The sequence below is a fragment of the Poecilia reticulata genome, chromosome 9 (assembly GCF_904066995.2).
Source record: "Poecilia reticulata chromosome 9, P_reticulata-male-v2, whole genome shotgun sequence".
Taxonomy (NCBI): domain Eukaryota; kingdom Metazoa; phylum Chordata; class Actinopteri; order Cyprinodontiformes; family Poeciliidae; genus Poecilia; species Poecilia reticulata.
Genome location: NC_088838.1, coordinates 32,487,830 through 32,509,134, shown reverse-complemented (window position 1 = coordinate 32,509,134; position 21,305 = coordinate 32,487,830). Strand labels below are relative to the sequence as shown.

The following is a 21,305-nucleotide window of genomic DNA, read 5'->3' as shown; positions in this document are numbered from 1 at the left end:
ATAAAAGGTTGCTTTTAGTACCTCAGTTATAATTATCAAAAGATTTTTCTTCCAGAATCAGCTGTTTTGTTCCATTTTGCATTTAATGTAGACTTAAAAAATATACATGTATAAACATGTATATTTGTTTTGAAACAGATTTTTCAAAGTGCAACTAAACCCACTTTTAAGGCCTGGAGCAGACAAATGTAGAACATGCCAAAGTGGGCGGAGCCAAGTGACATGGGGGCGTGGCCAAGTGGGCAACTCATAAACTAATCAACAAAAAATGTTGATTTGGGGTTAGATACATATTAAATTAATGTAAATAAGTAAATATTATTTAATTAATTTCAGCCTGAGGGTAGAAACTTTTTATTTTTTTGTTTTTATAACAGATTAAACATCATAGTTTTGAACAAAAGAAAAAAAGCTTGAGGTTACACATTATTATTGAACTCTAAAGCAACTGTGGCAACATTTTTCTCTGGAACAAGTTTGCAGTCTGTAACTCCAGCTCATAGCCAGCTAAGCTAACGGGGTAAAAAATGTAAAGTAGTAAAAATGGTTTCTCGTTCTCCATCCACTTTCTTTCACCCTTGTCCCTCAGTGGGGTCAGGAGGTGCTGCTGCCTCTCCAGCTGGCGTACCGGGCGAGAGGCGGGGTCACCTGGACAGGTCGCCAGTCTGTCACAGGGCAACACAGAGACACACAGGACACACAACCATGCACACACACACACACACACTCACACCTAGGGACAATTTGGAGAGGCCAGTTAACCTGACAGTCATGTTTTTGGACTGTGGGAGGAAACCGGAGTACCTGGAGAAAACCCACCATGCACAGGGAGAACATGGAGACTCCATGCAGAAAGACCGGGGCCGGGAATCGAACCCAGAACCTTCTTGCTGCAAGGCAACAGCTCTACCAACTGCGCCACTGTGCAGCCCATGTTTCTCGTTCTCACATTCTGAAAATGTGAATCTACGCGGCCACCAATAGGCGACCCCAGCTGTAACAAATGTTTAAAAGTTTTTTAGTTTCTCAAAGTAGAACTTGTATTTTTCCATCCGATAATTACCGGGAGTTTTATAAATACCAGCTGCCACAGAAACTGCAGACAGGTGGACATGAGAAATGCATAAAAATAACATCATTCTAATTGGCTCAATAACCCGTTTTTACTTGCAGAGGTGTCAGGAAGGTTTCGCTGACCTGCCTCTATATCAGGCACGTAATTTTTCAAATGAAGAGTTTCATATTTGCATCATCATTTTTCTCATCTGTGTTTATATTTTATGATTTAATTAGCTTATATTGCTTCACTTTACCATCTGCTTAGCATTCGTTCTGCCTTTAAGATCTACAGGCAGGAGGGACTTTTTTATAGCAATTGACAAAAAAAAATCCATTAATAAGTTAAAAAGTGATTAATAAGGTTGTGATTAAGCACCAGTATCAGATTATAGTTTAGGATTGGGAGGGATTAGGAACCGCATCAACACCTTTAGGCCGTTTTCTAATATTTTTTTAATTAATAATGACAATAGTGAATATTCACTTGAATATTATTTGAAACTAAACTTGCATGAAATTACCAGATATTTTAATTTCTCAAGGTCAGAGTTAATGAGATCTGATACCAACACAAACAAATCATCCCCTCTGGGTTTCACAGCTGATTTCACTGTCGTCGTGGTAACGCCATGCACCCAGTCGAGGAATGCCTGAACATCCTCTCATCATCAGCCTGTGCAGAGTTCCCAGCCGAAGCGGCGGTCCGTCTCAGTGGCGCGCCGCCAAGTTGGCTCGGGGAGAAAGCAAACATTTGCGTGACAGCGTCTGCGGCTGACCGAGTTTGTAAAAATAAGCCCTGAGCTCGCAGATTTTCATTTTCTTTCACTACGAGCTTCCTGAGTCGGAGTAACAAGCAGATATTTCTGACAGACGGCGGCTCCGTAAAGACGAAGATACAGAGGCGAAATCGGCGGATGGTTGGGCTTTTGAAGGAATGGGCCGACCCAAAACAATGCACTGTCACGTTGATGAGTAAAACGGCTTTATGGACGAGCTCACTGATGCCAGCAGTTGGTCTGGAAAGCCTAAGTGACAAAAAGCAAACGCATGCAGGCTCATAATGTTGGGGCTGTAATGGTACTAATTAATTCAACAGGGCTTTTGTCTCAGACTGTGTAGGCGTCAAAGAACATCATCAATGCAACACAATGAAGATCAAAAAGATTTTCTCCATCACGCAGGCTGTCCTTTCAGTCGTTTCTGAATCAAATTTCAATCACAAACTCTTGTATTGACGTCTCTTTGTGTGTCATTTACATTTTTCAAAAAAGTTTTTTATATAAATACAAACTCTAGTTCAGTGGTTCTTAACCTGGGTTCGGTTGAACCCCAGGGGTTCGGTGAGTCGGTCTCAGGGGTTCGGTGGAGCCTCTGCCGACCGCGGAGGTAAAGACACACTTGTGTAAAGTCGTGATGACGCCCCGCTTTGCCATCACTTAATGCAGAGGATCACATTACATTGCTTAGCCAATCAGAGGATCACGTTACATTGCTTAGCCAATCAGAGGATCACGTTACATTGCTTAGCCAATCAGAGGATCACCATACATTGCTTAGCCAATCAGAGGATCACGTTACATTGCTTAGCCAATCAGAGCTACGGAGGAGCCCTGATTGAAGGAGCTCCTCTCAGCATGGATTTGAACTTGTGTCTTTCAGCAAACCTCACAGTTTTTACCAAATTCTATAGTCTAAATCTGCTCCTAAGTCGCATCTTTTCGGGGTTGCTACTGCCTCTAGTGGCGTGGGGGTGGTAACACAGCTAATATAATTACATTACTAAATCAGAATACCGCAAAGTATTTTGTGTGTCGGCGGGGAAGGGGGGGGGTAAGAAGGGTTCGGTGAATGCGCATATGAAACTGGGGGGTTTGGTACCTCAAAAAAGGTTAAGAACCACTGCACTAGTGTCTTAAAGCAGCTTGTTAAACTTTTCCCATCTAATCCAGCTCGCATTTTAGGCAACTTTATTTGTAATGCACATTTCATTAACAGCAGCAATTCAAAGTGCTTCAAGAGATTAAAAAGAAAATAAAACAATAAGATAGCAAAAAACATTACACTGCAGTGGCGAAATAAAGGAAAGTGCTGAAAAGTTGAAAAACAGTTTTGTTCCTCTTGAAGGAAACTAAGAAAATAGATTTTAATCTGATTTAAGTCTGGAGTGGTTTTATTAAGTAATGGTAGTCAGAGGCTCTTATCTATAGTTGTTTTCTTTTGCACTATGTTAGAGCTGCACAAAGTTCACACATGTTGCGATTGCTATACAAGTGGTAAACATTGCGATGGTGATATTGGTTGCCTATTTTCCTTCCCCTGTTTCTCATCTGTTCTTCCGTCGCTGTGATTTTTACCATTTTGGACGATATTGTTGGTGTTTAGTGTGAGCATCTGCTGGCTGTCCAACCGGATGAATATTACATTAGTATAAAAAAAACTCACATTAGCAAACAAGTATTGTACTCTAAACAGTCCTTTGTGATATGAATATTGGAAACTCTGATGTTGAGATGTGGATATATTCACTATATAGTGTACATCCCAATAATTATTGGTTTTCTTGAAAAATATAGTAAAAATCCCTCTAGTTTTTGTAAAGTGAGTTTTTTCAACTGTTTCTGGACGTGTTGCTAGCTGCAGATTAAGGAAGCACCGACTGCAGTTTTCCCAACGATCTGCAATTACAGATCTTTAAAAAAACCTGACTTGTCGAGTTCGATTTTGGCCGATACCAATTTTTTTTGTTATATTTGCTAAATATAACAAGAAAGTCATTAAGTTACCAACAATGGGATCAGTATAGTTAACTGGAGACGTGCAGACATGACCGGGTCTGTCAGTCAAACCTCTCACAGGAGAGGACAGGGACTCGTATTTAGGTCTTAAAATAGATCAGATCCGGGGATCAGATCGGCTTTACATGTGGGTATCAACTGATCACTGATCTCCCAAGATTATAGGAATCGGTGCACCTCTGCTGCAGATCTCTGGTTTTGTGGTGTCTAAGCTTCACCCTCCATGGGTTCATAGCAGGACTCTGAAGCCAGTGCAGTGTGCTCAAATGTTTTGATGCAGCTGTACAGACTCCACTATTAAAAATGACATTCTGCTTCTCAGGTGCCAATTTGTGCAGAAAATCCAGCTAGAATGTCGAAATGTTGAGCAAAACAAACCGACTCACTGAAGTAAAGATGCTTATATTAAATATTTCATGTCTAAATCTGAGTCGGCTTCATTCGAAAGCGAACGGGAAGACGCAGCCTCCTGCAGCCTCTTGTTTTCTGACTCATTCTCAGTCAGGAGTGAAGTTCAAGCTCCCAACGCTCACATCCTGGTTCTGTAGTGAACAATCTGCTGCCTTGGGCTTGTTCCCTGCTTTAATTCCTTAGCGATGTCAGACTGCGTTTCCATCTCTCCTCTGTGCCTCAGAGTGTTGATAGCTCCAGTGTTTCATGTTTAATCATCACGAAGAGAGAGAGAGAGAGAGAGAGAGAGAGAGAGAGAGAGAGAGAGAGAGAGAGAGAGCCTCTCCTCTCTTGGCCCCGTTTGTTTTCATTCGGTCCTGATTTCACGCTCAGTCATGGGAGAGGGACGGCCACACGACGCATTTATCCAAACAAGTCATCCTGAAGAAATGGCTTTGCAGAGATAAACTTGATGGATTTTATTCAGGCTGCACAATCTTCACAGTTATTAATTAAATGTTTCCTCACAATATTTCAGTGAGATTTGTAAGTAGCTTTATATATATATATATATATATATATATATATATATATATATATATATATATATATATATATATATATATATAAATTCCCTTCTCGCCCTCCGTGGGTGATCTCTCTCTCTCTCTCTCTCTCTCATCCTCCACCAGAGGCCTGGGAGTTTGAGGCTCTCCTCCAGTATCTTGGCTGAGCCTAGAACTGCACATTTCTGGACTGAGATCTCTGATGTGTATATATTTATATATATATATATATATATATAAAAAACATTTTTTATTATAAGAAAATTAGTTACCCTGAGGGGCTGCAGTTGGTAGAGCTGCTGCCTTGCATCAAGAAGGTTCTGGGTTCGATTCCCGGCCCCGGTCTTTCTGCATGGAGTCTCCATGTTCTCCCTGTGCATGGTGGGTTTTCTCCAGGTACTCCGGTTTCCTCCCACAGTCCAAAAACATGACTGTCAGGTTAATTGGTCTCTCCAAATTGCCCCTAGGTGTGAGTGTGTGTGTGCATGGTTGTGTGTCCTGTGTGTCTCTGTGTTGCCCTGCGACAGACTGGCGACCTGTCCAGGTGACCCCGCCTCTCGCCTGGAACGTTAGCTGGAGAGGCACCAGCACCTCCTGACCCCACTGAGGGACAAGGGTGTAAGAAAATGGATGGATGAATGGATGAATGGATGGATGGATGGATGAGTTACCCTGATTAAAAATAAAAAGCTTCCATCTGCATCAACCACCAGTGCTGGACGGGGCAAATTTCTATCAATATCAATCATGTCCTAGCACCTGGGCTTGATTGACAGCTCTAAGGCCCGCCTCCAGTCTCTGATTGGTTGTCTCTATTTAGCACTCAGAGAAAGCAAAAAATCAATCCACGGGCCACAAATGGCCCGCGGGCCGCCTTTTGGACACCCCTGATTTAAAGTATATTTTAACATGGGGAGCAACAGGAAGTTATTTTTACTGCATCAAAATGAATGTAACATGTGAAAGCATGACCTACGTATCCAAACGAAGACTGAAATTAGGGGAGAACTTTTCACCCTTAAGGAGTTTGGTTCAGGCAGCAGCCAGGAGCCATTGGGCCGGTTTAACCGGAGTTCTGCTCATGTGGACGTAAACGCTGGTTGGTCCCAGTTTCACAGATTAAACATCAGCCGCGTCCTAAATTTGTGTTTGCATGGATGGTGCTTCCCATATCCAGAACGGATTATTAATTCAGCCTGGCTGCTCCGCTCCGGTTCCGCTCCGGTTCCGCTCCGGTCCCGCTCCGGTTCCGCTCCGGCCCCGCGCAGCACGACGCGCCGCTTTAATCTGCACGAAATGCTCTGGACGCTTTAAAGGCTCTTTCAACAAGCACAGATAAACTCTTCCAGGCTGTTTCTGGGTGGATTACGTGAGACGAAACGCTCCTTTTGAAACTCGCTTAAACTGTTTCCTTGATGTTCTGTGCAGTTTGTCTTCTACACACATAAATCCTCTCATTTATGATGGCTGGACAAGCTGTTATGTTGGGTCTGATTTGTGTTTTTGTGTTTGAGGAACTGAACAAGGTTATAGATGTGTAGCTGGAAGGATTTTTGCTTTGCATTTTAACTAATAAGGTGATTTTGAATCATTTTTCTACAACTGGGAACAGCTGATTGGCATCTCAAAAGCTTTTTTTTTTTTAATACAGTAACAGTAAGAAGTAAACGTAATATTTTTTGTATTTCTGTCTTTTAAACTCTTCTGCTGCTGCTGTTTTATTTTAATAAGACCAAACAGTTTGGCGTATAGATCACTAAGTGCTTGACTTTCAGTAAAATGTGTAAACTGATTATAAAATGCAGTAAAAGGTTAATTAACTTCTGTTTTTCTAAAACATATAGTTTCTTTAAATTTAATTAGAATGGGGATTGAACTGGGGCTGCACAGTGGTGCAGTTGATAGAGCTGTTGCCTTGCAGCAAGAAGGTTCTGGGTTCGATTCCCGGCCCCGGTCTTTCTGCATGGAGTCTCCATGTTCTCCCTGTGCATGGTGGGTTTTCTCCAGGTTCTCCGGTTTCCTCCCACAGTCCAAAAACATGACTGTCAGGTTGATTGGTCTCTCCAAATTGCCCCTAGGTGTGAGTGTGTGTGTGCATGGTTGTGTGTCCTTGTCTGTCTCTGTGTTGCCCTTCGACAGACTGGCGACCTGTCCAGGTGACCCCGCCTCTCGCCCAGAACGTCAGCTGGAGAGGAACCAGCAACCCTCCCGACCCCACTGAGGGACAAGGGTGTAAGAAAATGGATGGATGGATGGGATTGCACTGTAGAAAAAATTAAACACTTCCATGGTATGTTTTTGCTTCAGATTTAGAAGCTGGCTTAATTGGAAATGTTTTTTTTTTTAACTCATTAAGCATATCTTGAATCATTAATTTGTCCTCTAATCTTTGGCTTTTTAAAATTATTTTCCCAATAAAACATATTTATGATCAAACAAACCAAACTAGACTAAACGGTGACAGAAAATCCTTTTTCTCAACATAAAACAAAGTATTTTGCTCCTTTTGGATGCTTTTATTTTATTCTTCTTAGCTTTTGCTTTTCTATCAAAGCAACTTTGAAGTGTCTCACATTCTCTGAAGTCTGGAAATAACAGCTTTTTTTAACGAAATGCTCTTTAGAAGAAATGTTGAAGTTTACAGAGAAGAGATGAAGCTCGACGCTCCAGACTCTCTAATCTAATCTAATGCATAGATTCCTGCATTATATCAACATCTTTATGTTTCACACAAAATATCAAATGAAACATTTTTCAGTGCTGATCCACACAGATGTTTTTCCTTTTAGTTTCTGTTCTCCTCAAAGCTTTTCTGGTGCACTTCAGTCAGAAACACAACTTGCTTGGAGTGCAACACGATTTCGTGGCATGAGATATTTTTAATTGAAGTAGAGTTTTTCTTTTGAAGTGTTGTACATTTTTATCTGCTTTGCTTCTTTTGAAAAAAGCCAGCAGTTGGTCCAGAAAGCAGATGTGCTTTAATCATGACACCTTGTTCAGTTTTATTTTAAAGCCAGAAAGGACAGAAGTGATGATGAAGCAGCTTCTGTGGCGGCAAAACAAAAAGTTCACATTTAAAACGTCTGTTTTGTGGAAGTTTTTGACATTTAGTGATTAAATTAACTTAAATTATTTTGCTGACACATTTCTCAACACATGCTACTTCAGCTACGTTAAGCATAATAGTTATATCACGAGAATAAATTCAAATGGGGATAAAGTCATGAAATTACAAGAATAAAGTGGTATGAGGAGAAAATATGAGAATAAAGTTGTAAAATTACGAGGATAGTCGTATGAGATTAAAATCATATTAAGCGAATAATCGTACATTAATTATGTAGCATTAAAAAAATAGTCATAATAATGAGAATAAAGTCATAATATTTTGAGAATAATGTAATTTTATGACTATTTCTTATTGTGGCGCTGATGCTGATACCCTTACAATGATAAAAACATAGTATGAAAAACTATTATCCTAAAATCTTCATATTAAAAAAAGCCTGACTGTTTTGTAGTTTTACGGTTTTAAACAGCAAATGTTTCCTGCTCTTTAAAGATTCTCTAAATTTCTCTTGGAGTTCTGACTCGATGTTTTAAATATCGTCGTTCTCCCTCCATCATGACACGCCTCTATTCTCGCTCTTATGCAGCGTCTCTGACCTCTGACCCGACAACCCGGTGCAGAGCGAGCGTCAAATATTCACTTTCATAACTGTCTGCAAGTTCTGGATTATTACAAATATGGCCTTGAAAGCAAAGGAAACATCCATCCATCCATCCATTTTCTTTCACCCTTGTCCCTCAGTGGGGTCAGGAGGGGTGCTGGTGCCCATCTCCAGCTAACGTACCGGGCGTGAGGCGGGGTCACCTGGACAGGTCGCCAGTCTGTCGCAGGGCAACACAGAGACACACAACCATGCACACACACACTCACACCTAGGGGCAATTTGGAGAGGCCAATTAACCTGACAGTCATGTTTTTGGACTGTGGGAGGAAACCAGAGTACCTGGAGAAAACCCACCATGCACAGGGAGAACATGGAGACTCCATGCAGAAAGACCGGGGCTGGGAATTGAACCCAGAACCTTCTTGCTGCAAGGCAACAGCTCTACCAACTGCGCCACTGATCAGCCCAGCAAAGGAAACACCCGAGTTTAATTATTTGGATGGCTGAGCAAAAACTCTTAGCGTTATGCAGCAGAATATGCTGGGATGGAATAAGTTAGGAATCTGCTCCAAGTGGTGAAATGTTTTAATCCGGCAGTTTACTGTGTGTGTTGAATGAGTTTCTGCACAGGAAGTGATCTTTACAGCGTGTTTATTACTTTATTGATGACAGTTTGAGACATTTTGCAGCTCACAGGACCACGGATGCACCCACACACAGTTTGTTCACATTAACGTTCGTCTTTGTACGAAAGCAGGACAGAAGTGAGCAGATTTGAAAAGCGTTCACAGGAACAATGTTTGCTCTTTTTGCCTCGCTCACCGGTCCAGTTCTCTCAACAGACAGTATTAAAACAAATACATGTTTCTCAAATGCTGCACATCAGTGACCAGTGAAACCGTTTTGTTTTTGTTCATTAACACAGAGAGGGATTATTACACTGTAAAACAGGGATTATTTTAGAATAAAACAATACTGTTGGCCTGGAAATCAATGGAGTGTTTCACAAAAATATTAAAATGACGCCTGTAAGAAAATAAGTGGATGAGAAATTATGAAATATTAATGAAAGGTGAGTTTTTACGCCCTGATCGAGGGAACATTTGGTCCAGCATTTTATCCAGTTTGGTGAAATAATTGAGAATTGATGATTTGGCAGGATTTTAGATGATTTAAACCCAACTTTAAGCATTTTTAACTGGTGAAAAGATGATGCCAAAGCAGGAAAAATGCATTAAACACTAAACACACATTGAAACGTCAAACTACGTACCAAATGCATCAAACCTGTTTTATTTGGAGTGTGGACTTTTTCCTCTAAGCATCAATGTGACAGGAATGCATCAGTTTAATCTACTCTTTAATTATAATTATACAGTATTTAAATGAATTATTCAACTACACTTTATTTTTTTTTAAAGATTAAATAATAAAGAAAACCCAAAAACGTTAAAGTGCCACTGCAAGGCCAAATGCTGAGTTTCTATTTGACTTTTCAACAGCTGCTTAGAAGAACAACGAACATTTCAACATGAAGATAAATCAGACATGACTTCAGGAGTCTTTAAAGTCTTAACGGTGAATAGATTTCTGCATTTGGAGCCGATTAGAGTCGGATTTTGTTTGCTGGAGTTATTTATGAGCAGCTGTTTATTCAGGCTGACAACTCAGCAAATACAAATCCCCTTTATGCTCCATTAGGATTAAATACTGAGTTAATTGGAAGGTAATTAAATAAAAGACTGTTTTCTTTTTTCAACTCTCATGCAATGTTGCTTTATTAGCATATGCAAAAGGCTAAAGTGGCAAATACACGTAGAAACTAAGAACAGCAAGGAAGGAGCTGCTGCAGCAAACAGCAAGAAAAGATGCAATGTAGTCAAAAAAACAGCAGAGATTAATGTTTTTGTGATGTTTTGATTTGCAAGAAATGAAATGAGACATCAGGAGTCGATGCCAGAGGTCCTAAATAGAGGCATCAGTCTGTTTTATCTGTCAGTTTCTGGAGAATCAAACGTCGGTGAATCACAACGGTCAAAAATCATTTGTGTTCATACTGGATGTAAACATTTAGTAGATCTAACAAAGTCGCTTTTATCATGAACAACACATCATGTACAGCACAGCTTCATCAAATGCTTCGATATTTGATAAATGAAATAACTGAAAACCAGCTTCATTACACGGAAGAGACCAGCGGCTCTTTCCCTTAAAGGTGGGACTTTGGTGACTGCTGTGTTTTTGTTGTTGGTATGCAGACACTGGCAGAGAAAGACACCGACACGCCTAACTTAGACTGACGGAAATGAGGACAGTAAATACAGGGTGGGCCATAAGTTTACATACACAGGAGAATGTAAAATGTATATTTCTCTTATATTTTGACAAAAGAGCAAAGAACTGAGACGATACTGATGTCTGGGTCAGGAAGCAGTCGCATGGCTTCACCAAACTTTAACAGAAAACTGGAAATGTTGCAGATCAACTGCGAAGTGATCCGAGACGTGCAGCGATTACAGAGTCAAACAAAAATAAAAACGGTTGTCCAACATAAAATGTTTATTTTTTTCTATGTATGGGAACTTATGGAGTTTAATCAGAACCAGTGGCGCAAAAAGTTGGTATGCAGCGTTTGCAACGCATAGAGGCGCAGCACCAGAGGGGGCGCCAAAACCCCGTCTGGGGTCAGGGGGGGGCGGCGCGTCGATGATGTTCTCCCATACTCTTCAGCGCGCCTTACGCTCCTCCACCTCGCGCACATAACGAGGTAAATGTAGCGAGTTTCACCCTTCACGTATCGTCGCCATGCAGCTACGAGTTTAAGTGCATCTGAATTGTGTGCAAATGTTAAATATTTGCAGATTTTGAAAGCAAATGCTTAAGGAAGAAGGGAAATAAAACCTCAAAGCGTTCGCAGTGCAGGCTCAGGTCTCTCCTTCCTCATCACAGCAGAAACGCACAGACTATTAGTTCCAACTGACATCTAATCGAACAGCCGCTGTTATCTGCTGCAGCGCTTTTAGTTAAGCAATAAATCATCCCAGAGTTGTTTATGTGCTGCCCACAAACGGACACTTCTTCTTATCTGTAAAACAAAAGCATTTGTTTAAAGGTGGGAATATTTCTGAATATGAATGAGGAGCAACAACTTTGAGTATTTCAGTAAAGACCATATCACAGTTTTATACATTCCAGCTTCAAGTGGAGATTAAAGTGGTGACGTTTGCTTTCTTCTCTGAAGTGCAGCAGCTTTTCAAAATCTTCTATAAATTACGCATCAGTCCATCTTTAATGAATGATCACAAATAAACAATGTTTTCACTACTATTGCCATAAAGCAGGAGGGTTAAGCTTTGCTCATATGCAGATATATGTCTATATATTGTGCTGTCAGTTACAGAGGTAATATATCGAGTGTTTAGTAGCCCTTCACAATTAAATGGACACCATGACTTCCTTCCTTTTCAACTCTCTGTTATGAAAACCATCAGTTTCTGTGTCCAGGCGTTTCGTCTCAGTAACTTTGTGCAGAACATGAAAGCAAAGACACGAAAACCTCACATGCTCAGACGGAAACCAGCTGCATGCAGACTAAACGGAGATCCAGGAGTCATTCAGGCCACAGAAAATAGAAATTCACAGTAATTCATTAACTATTGTATAAATGTGTTGTTTTTTTCACCACAGGCACTAAAAAGTACAAATCTTTTACATTCAGGAAATGTACACAGAATGCATTTATTCTGCCAAACTGTTTTGGTTGTAATAGTAAATGAGGAGCATAAACGCAGATTTCTGTGTGATTCTGGTCAGCGGCGCTGAAACGACATCAGCAAACTGCATGAAATAAACGTTTAAAAAGTAGCTTGAAAGCTGCCTCATGTAACTTTTACAAAAAAAAAATGTTTTTTACGTATTTATTATGTCATAACAGGACAATATGATAATCAATGAGAACTTCTTCCAATACGAACAGCAAAAATACACCATTCATTCTGAAACAACCAATCAGAGCCAGGAGGAGGGTCTTAGCGCTGTCAATCACTCTCATGCTCTTTGATAAGCATGTCCAGGAATGGAGGGTTAATAGAGAAACTCATCCATGCATTTATCTGTAGTCGCATTAATTACTGCAGCAGCGTCTGAATCAAAAATCTATAATCCAGCTGCAGCTGATCCAGAAGCTGCTGCTGGAGTTCTGACTAAAACCAGGAAGTTAGAGAACATAGCACCAGCTCTACATCATCCAGCTCTACATCATCCAGCTCTACATCACCCAGTTCTACATCACCCAGCTCTACATCACCCAGCTCTACGTCACCCAGCTCTACGTCACCCAGCTCTATGTCACCCAGCTCTACACCACCCAGTTCTACACCACCCAGTTCTACATCATCCAGCTCTACATCACCCAGCTCTACATCACCCAGCTCTACGTCACCCAGCTCTACATCACCCAGCTCTACACCACCCAGCTCTACACCATCCAGTTCTACAGACCCTCCACTGAGCAAAGAGACTTTAAATCACTGCTGGTAGTTTATAAATCACAGCAACACATTAAAGATCTGCTGCCATCAACCTTCCAGACCCCTCAGGTCTTCCGGTTCTGGTTCTGGTTCTGGTTCCGGTTCTGGTTCTGGTTCTGGAGAAGCAGCATTCAGCTTCTATGCAGCACAAATCTGAAACAAACTTCCAGAAAACTGAAAAACAGCCGAAACACTGAGTTCCTTTAAATCTAGACTGAAACCCGGCTGTTGCTTTTGAAACATCGTAAATGAAACGTTGACCAAACTTTGATGTGCAACGATGGAACTTGACAAAACGTAACGTTGTGTGTTTGATGCGTTCTGTGACTTTGTGTTTTCATGATTTAAAGCACGTTGAACTGCTGGTTCACAGATGGCAACATGTGCTACACAGATAGCAACATGTGCTACACAGATGGCAACATGTGCTACACAGATAGCAACATGTGCTACACAGATGGCAACATGTGCTACACAGATAGCAACATGTGCTACACAGATGGCAACATGTGCTACACAGATAGCAACATGTGCTACACAGATGGCAACATGTGCTACACAGATAGCAACATGTGCTACACAGATAGCAACATGTGCTACACAGATAGCACATGTTGCTATCTGTGTAGCACATTTCAGCAACAAGTTGCTATCTGTGTAGCACATGTTGCTGAAATGTGCTACACAGATAGCATCATGTGCTACACAGATAGCAACTTGTTGCTGAAATGTGCTACACAGATAGCAACATGTGCTGCACAGATAGCACATGTTGCTATCTGTGTAGCACATTTCAGCAACAAGTTGCTATCTGTGTAGCACATGTTGCTGAAATGTGCTACACAGATAGCATCATGTGCTACACAGATAGCAACTTGTTGCTGAAATGTGCTACACAGATAAAATCAATTGACTGATTGGTAGACTGCCACTAATGCTAATGCTAGTTAGCATAGCACGGTGACAGATAAACATTTTTTCTGTTGTTTTTCCACAATATGCTCAACATCAACACGCTGAGCCACGTACACGAGGATGATTGGCAGCGTTAAGACCCTCCTCCTGTTTTTGCATTTCTTCAGGTGGCTCAGGGAGGAGAGGGGATAATTTTTTTCAGATTCTCTGTATCAAACCATACTGTCTCCACATGCAAAGTTTTAATAATTCTGAAAAAAAACATGTTTTTGTAAAAGTGAAGGGAAAAAAATACCCTTTAAATTAATTTTTAACGTGAAAAGCTTAAAAAAAATCTAATTTGGAGCTTGAAATGTATATTCTGAACATTTAATCTGGCGTTTTAACCTTCGTTTTAATTCTCCAGACATGATGCAGCAGCACTTGGTGACCTGCAAACACGATGCAATCAGTTTGTGCTTCAGTCCATGTGAATCACGGCTAATTACCAGCATTTAAACGGCACCGACAGGAGGCGGCTACAGGCTGGAGGACTCTGTCAGTGGCAAACGGATGATGGCACTCAGGTGAAGTGAGGAGCGATGTTCAGGGAGGACATGTTGGCTTGTTTTACAAAGACGAGTCAAGTCAAGGTCGCACAAGCTGCGTGTCGACATGAGAGATTGAACTGCCCCCCAACTGCTGAATCCAGCGACGTTGTTGTGCTGCTGCTACTTTAAAAGGTTTTGTTTTGAGATCTCTGATGTGTCTAAACTCCCAGATTCACTGAGATTAAACTCAGCGTGAGCTAATTATCGTGGCCGACTCTCAGCTTTGACCTCATTACGGGAAACGCGAAGCGCAGGAGGCTGCAGCAGAAAAGTCTGGAAGAAAAATCACAGCAAGCATTTCGAGACTCGCTGCAACTCAGGAGAGACGCACTGCAAAAAAACACTAAATCTCACCAAGTATTTTTATCGGTTCTAGTTGCAAATATCTTAGTACAGTTGAGATTAGACAGAACTAACATACAAGGAACTTTTTAGCAGAATATGTTTACATGAATAATTCCTTAATATGGATTAAAAAAAAGAAGTTCTAGTTCTACTGGCAGATTATTTTACAGATTATATTTCTGTCACCTGTCTTGTTACAGGTGAAATAATCTGCCAATGGAATAAGTATTGTTTTTAAATCAATATTTACGTAAAATAAACTCATATATCCTGCTAAAAAGTTACTTGTTAGTTCTGTTATTTGAAATATAAAAAGATATTTGCACTAGAAAATTGGCCAAAAATATTTGGTAAGATTTTGTATTTTTGTTTTGTGGGATCAAAGTTTTGAAATAAACCTTTAATTTCATTGATCTTTTTAACTGATGGATTAATAAATATTAGGATAATCCTCTGTCACAGTTTGTCCTAAAAATAAATGTAGCTGAAGCTGTAGTTGTAAAGTTAATATAATTGTATATATTTTAATTGATCTGAGTGACTTAAAGCTTTTAATTAGGATGATTTTCAGTTTTCCAGAGTTGTGAATGTTACATGACACAGGCGGCCATTATGATTGTCTCCTGATAAAATCAGCTACTGCAGCGAATCTTTGTTGATCGTGTTGATTAACGGTATTTAATATGAGCATATTTTTAATTTTCAGAAATACAAACGATCATTAATTCTCATTTGAGGGATTTTGTCAGCAGTCGGCTCACAGCTTCAGGCTCTGCAGGATGTAGAATATATACAGCAACACAAGAGGTCAGAGGCCCCCAGGCCTCACTTTGGCCCCCAAAGCCTCAGTTTGGCCCCCAGGTCTCAGTTTGGCCCCCGGGCCTCACTTTGGCCCCAAGGCCTCACTTTGGCCCCCAAAGCCTCAGTTTGGCCCCCAGGTCTCAGTTTGGCCCCAAGGTCTCAGTTTGGCCCCAAGGTCTCAGTTTGGCCCCCAGGCCTCAGTTTGGCCCCAAGGCCTCACTTTGGCCCCCAAAGCCTCAGTTTGGCCCCCAGGCCTCAGTTTGGCCCCAAGGTCTCAGTTTGGCCCCCAGGCCTCACTTTGGCCCCCAGGCCTCACTATGGCCCCCAAAGCCTCAGTTTGGCCCCCAAAGCCTCACTTTGGCCCCAAGGCCTCACTATGGCCCCCAAAGCCTCAGTTTGGCCCCCAAAGCCTCAGTTTGGCCCCCAGGCCTCACTTTGGCCCCCAAAGCCTCAGTTTGGCCCCAAGGCGTCAGTTTGGCATCCAGGCCTCACTTTGGCCCCGAGGCCTCAGTTTGGCCTCCAGGCCTCACTATGGCCCCCAAAGCCTCAGTTTGGCCCCCAAAGCCTCAGTTTGGCCCCCAGGCCTCACTTTGGCCCCCAAAGCCTCAGTTTGGCCCCAAGGCGTCCGTTTGGCCTCCAGGCCTCACTTTGGCCCCGAGGCCTCAGTTTGGCCCCGAGGCCTCACTTTGGCCCCCAAAGCCTCAGTTTGGCCCCAAGGCCTCAGTTTGACCCCCAGGCCTCACTTTGGCCCCCAAGGCCTCACTTTGGCCCCGAGGCCTCACTTTGGCCCCCAGGCCTCACTTTGGCCCCAAGGCCTCACTTTGGCCCCAAGGCCTCACTTTGGCCCCGAGGCCTCACTTTGGCCCCAAAGCCTCACTTTGGCCCCGAGGCCTCACTTTGGCCCCCAGGCCTCACTTTGGCCCCAAGGCCTCACTTTGGCCCCAAGGCCTCACTTTGGCCCCGAGGCCTCACTTTGGCCCCAAAGCCTCACTTTGGCTCCCAGGCCTCACTTTGGCACCCAAGCCTCAGTTTGGCCCTCAAAGCCTCAGTTTGGCCCTCAAAGCCTCAGTTTGGCTCCCAGGCCTCAGTTTGGCCCTCAAAGCCTCAGTTTGGCCCCCAGGCCTCAGTCTGGCCCCCTTCACTTTACAGGATTCACACAAACATAAAAATAAAACAACAATAAATCTTCACATTCATTCACAACAGGCTCACAGAAAATTCATCTAAATATTTACACCTTTATGTTCATGTTTGCAGAGCAGATTTCAAACTGAAAACTTTAAAATAATGAAAGCAGAGCAGCTGTAATCGTTCCTTCACCAAGAGGAAACTTAGATTTATTTAAAAAAATGGAAAAAGTCAAATTAGTTTGATCGCCATCAGCAGATTATTGGTTTTTCCGATAATATGGTTGTCATCATGAAACTATAAATAACTTTCAGTGAATATTATAGTAGTTTGATTGAGTTAGTAATAAGCAAAATTTAAAAGTGTTTAAGCCGCAGAAAGTGACACTAATGGAATATCTACTGGCCGCTTTATTAGGTACGAGATTGAAAATTAGCATAAGTAGCAAATCAGCCAATCATGCAGGAGGAACTCGATGCATGTTACAATCACACAGCGGCTCAATTCTAATTTTTATTTTCTGAAATCCAGCTTTTTTTGCGTGTTTGTTCATATTATCAATTCAATGCAACTGCAGTCAGACTTCTGTGTGAAGAGTTTACGATCCGCGTTTCTGACGTGAAACATTTTAGCCTATATTTTCCCCCAAAGTGGATGTTTTACTTTGTCTCACTTCCTGTCCCATCCGTGACATTCCCGTCAGTTTGCTGCGTAGTTTCTGACATTCGGTGACCCAGTCACAGGGAATCACCAACTGTTAGTCTGGCCCGATTAACTTTGTGTTCTGATGGCTGCGTGCATCGTCCGACCCAACCAGAGGACAAACTGAGGACAAACGCTGTTTTGATGAAAATACTTTGAGAAAACAGACTCGGCTCCATGGTAACATAAACGTTGTTAACCCAAAACCTTCCACAATCTACTTTCAATCTTCTCTTTAATGCTGAAAAAAATCTCAGATTCGCTGCGTAACTCAGATACCAGAACCAAAATCTAATGTTTCATTCAACCTCTTGAAATCTGCTCTGCAGGTGTCTCAGCCCACAAATGTTCACTCCTTTTATTATTTAATAAACTTTTACCTAAAGTGACAGTTACGACACAAATGGCACACTGAGCTTTAAGTTCCCCCCAATAAGCGGTTATTATTAAATATCAACCAGAGAGAGAATACTGTATTTAAACTGGTCGATGTTTCCAAGAGTAAACAGCAGAGGTAGGTTGTTCACTCTGAAGAATAAATGTAACGTCTAAACTTAGAGGGGCACCGATCCGATATCAATATCTGTATCGGACCCGATATTGAAAAAAATCGGTTACCAGTGTCGATGTGGCCGATCTGTCAGGGCAGATCTATTCAGTATAATTCTATGCTTTGTGCTCTGAGCAAAGTCAAGCTTTATTATTTATCATACATTGCACTGACTGAACAAATTAAAGGGGTAGTCCTGTGTTTTCCTGTCACATAGAGCCACTTTATGGCACAATACAGAAACTAAGTTAGGTCCAGCTGTTATAAAAATGCTGCTTATGTCAAATATGACGTAAAATAAATTTCTCTTTGTAATTAAAATTGGGCCTCTGTCTCTTTAAAAACTCCTGATTTTTTTCTGATGCTCCACCTTCAGGAAGTCGTCACAACGTGGCTCCTCTATTAACCCTTTAACAACCTGTGTCACTCTGAGAAGTGGCTCCTATAATGAGCTCGGCAGAGGTTTTTGCTAATTGCTGCTGGCTAGTCTGAAGGAGCTGAGAGAGGGGGGGTCTGCTGTGTGAGGCAGAGGATCAGCAGCCTGGAAACTGCAGCTCTGAGGAGGAGCTTTGTCCTTGAAGGCGGGGCTAGGTCCAACCAGCCGTTTTACATAGCTGAATGGAGATCAAAGGATTTCTCAAACATGCATGAAAGAATCAAGGCAAAACTCCAGGTTTGTTTTTGATGAGGGAATAAGATAATATAAAGCTTAAAAACGTTGATTTTACGTAACACTGCCCCTTTGAAGTTGTTGTTTTTACATGTCTGATCAAGCTTGTGAAGCTATCGGTGTGTTTAAGTGCTGTGCTGGTGCAGAGTTATCAAATACATTTATCATTCGGCACATTTATGTCTTAAGACATGTTTTAAGTTAACTCAGAACCGTTTATCTGCATCAGATCAGTATCAGCCAATACGAAACCTCAGATATTGATATCAGAAGTGGAAAGAAAATGGATCGGTGCGTCCCTAATTCAAACTAGTTTTCCTACGTTGTCTTTTTCATCTCAAGTCTGGACTGAAAACGATTATTAGTCACCGTTTAAACCCCATTCATTTTGGATGTGTTGTTTTACATAGGCACAGCAGATTCGAATTGGAAACATCCTTAAACAACAATGAAGAAAAGGCGCGTCATCAGATGGACACGGCGGTCACGCCGCCGCTGCTGCCGGACCCCTGCTCCAGGTCCTCCATCACCAACTCCCGCTCGGGAACGTGGTTGATCCGCCTGGAAGCGTTCTTGTCCAGGCTGTTGAGCGAAATGGGCTCCACGGACGTCTGCGCGTTGTTGGCCGGCAGCACCGAGTTGCCCTGCAGTCTGTGCGAGTAGCTCTTCCTGCGCTGACCGTCCGCCGCGCACAGGCTGATCTTAAACACGGCCTGGAAACCCCGCCGGAAGTTCTCGTTGAAGAAGCCGTAGATGATGGGGTTGACGCTGCTGTTGAAGAAGGCCAGCCAGTGAGCGAAGGGGTAGATGTAAATGTTGATAATCCTGTACTGCTGCTCCGTCAGGCTGGCGTAGTCGCTGAGCATCATGAGGGTCCAGAGAGGCAACCAGGACAGGATGAAGAGCAGAGCGACGATCAGGAGCATCTTTATCACCCGCTGCTTCTTCTTTGACACGCTGTGGCGGCTGTCGGCGCCCGGCTTTCCTCCCGTCGGAACGGCAGTTTTGAAGAGCGTAATCCCGATGCGGGCGTACATAATCACGATGAGCGAAAGAGGGGCAAGGTAGATGTTGGCAAACAGGACGGTGGTGTAGATTTTCCTCATTTCCTGGTTGGGCCAGTTCTCTCTGCACCAGTAGAAGGGACTGGTCTGGTTGTCGTAGCCCAGTAAGACGCGGACGGTTTGCTCCTTGGTCACCTGCAGCATCACACCGGACGGACACATGATGGAAATGGCCAGGACCCAGATTACCACGATGATCAGCGACGCCGTGGAAATGGTGAGTTTCTGCTTGAATGGGTAGACGATGCACCGGAACCTGCAGGGTTGAAGAGGAAGGTTCTGTTTGGGTCGAGCTTGTTTGAAACATTTTTATAGTTTCTAGAGCAAATGTCTTCGTACAGTTGAAATAAGACAAAATTAACCTACAAAAAACTTTTCAGCCAGAAATATGAGCCTGTTTTAAGTAATAAAGTCCTTTATAGTGATTAAAAAGTTTGGTAGATTATTTCAGATAAAACATTTTCCCTTGTTTTTCTGGTGAAATAATCTGGTTTTTCCACTTTTATTTAAAACAAACTCACATCTTGCTGAAAAGTTACCTGTCAGTTAGTTTTGTCTTATTTTAAGCGTTTGTCTAGTTTCTGTTTGCACTATAAACTTGACAAAAATGACTCTAAGATTTTGTGTGTGTTTTTGCAGTGAGGGCAGTTTAAATTGTTTTACATCACAAAAATATCATACTACTTATAAAACAAGAAATAAACATTCAATTCTGTCAAATGCAATCATCAACGGCTGTCACTAATGACTACTTTAGTTATTTAGTTATCAATTAATTGATTAATTGGATAAAAAAATTGGTACATTTTGCCGATTTTTCATGTTTTGCAGAGAAAAACAACAGAAGATGCAAATTAGCAAATAATTCTTTTTCTCTTTTAAATACAAAAATAAATGTTTTATTGGCTAAAACGCAATAACACAGCATTCCTTTACTGTCTTTTAATCTGTTTAGATCAATAGCAAAAGCCTTAAATCTTTAATCATTAAGGTTTAAGTTGGATGAAGAGTCTCGGCTTCGTCTGCTGCGTTCTGAACCACAGCATCATCAACATGGCAGCTATTAGTCGTACATCGTGCAGCCAGTAGCTGCTCTTCGTCTGTCTGATGAGCTGACTTTGAATCGTGGACGCCAAAGCGCTTTGGAGTTAATGTGTCCTTTCCGGAGGCGCTGATGTCCTCCAGGGGTTTCTCATAATGAGGGTGACATCACTGGACACCTGACCGCCGAGGAGAACGGCTGTCATTTCTAAGCTTCATTGTTCTGGTCGCCCTTCCCTCCATTTGTCCTGTGATGCGACTCGACAGCCTGACTTATTCCACACACAGGAACACCGAGCGGCTTTTGAGGGGTTTGAGGCGCCAGCTTCCCTTTTTCACTGCAGTTAGACGGAGAATCGTCATATTTCCATCTTTATTTAATGAAGCTAAAGGTGTGCACTAAGGTTTCCATGTCCAGTCTTAATATTTTCTGTTATTTTGTACAATTAAGCCAAATTGAAACCTAAAGACTTGAACAGCTTTATT

At 42.0% G+C, this 21,305-nt stretch overlaps 1 protein-coding gene across 1 annotated transcript in view; it reads right to left on the bottom strand.

Moving 5' to 3' along the window:
* Nucleotides 1-9,118: 9,118 nt before the first annotated feature.
* npffr2a (neuropeptide FF receptor 2a) overlaps nucleotides 9,119-21,305 on the bottom strand; it is a 32,990-nt gene continuing 20,803 nt past the window's right edge. Inside the window, exon 4 of the mRNA XM_008419371.3 lies at nucleotides 9,119-20,034. Within this exon, the coding sequence (XP_008417593.1) occupies nucleotides 19,182-20,034 (853 nt within the window). The 3' untranslated portion in view covers nucleotides 9,119-19,181. The remainder of the gene's footprint in view (nucleotides 20,035-21,305) is intronic.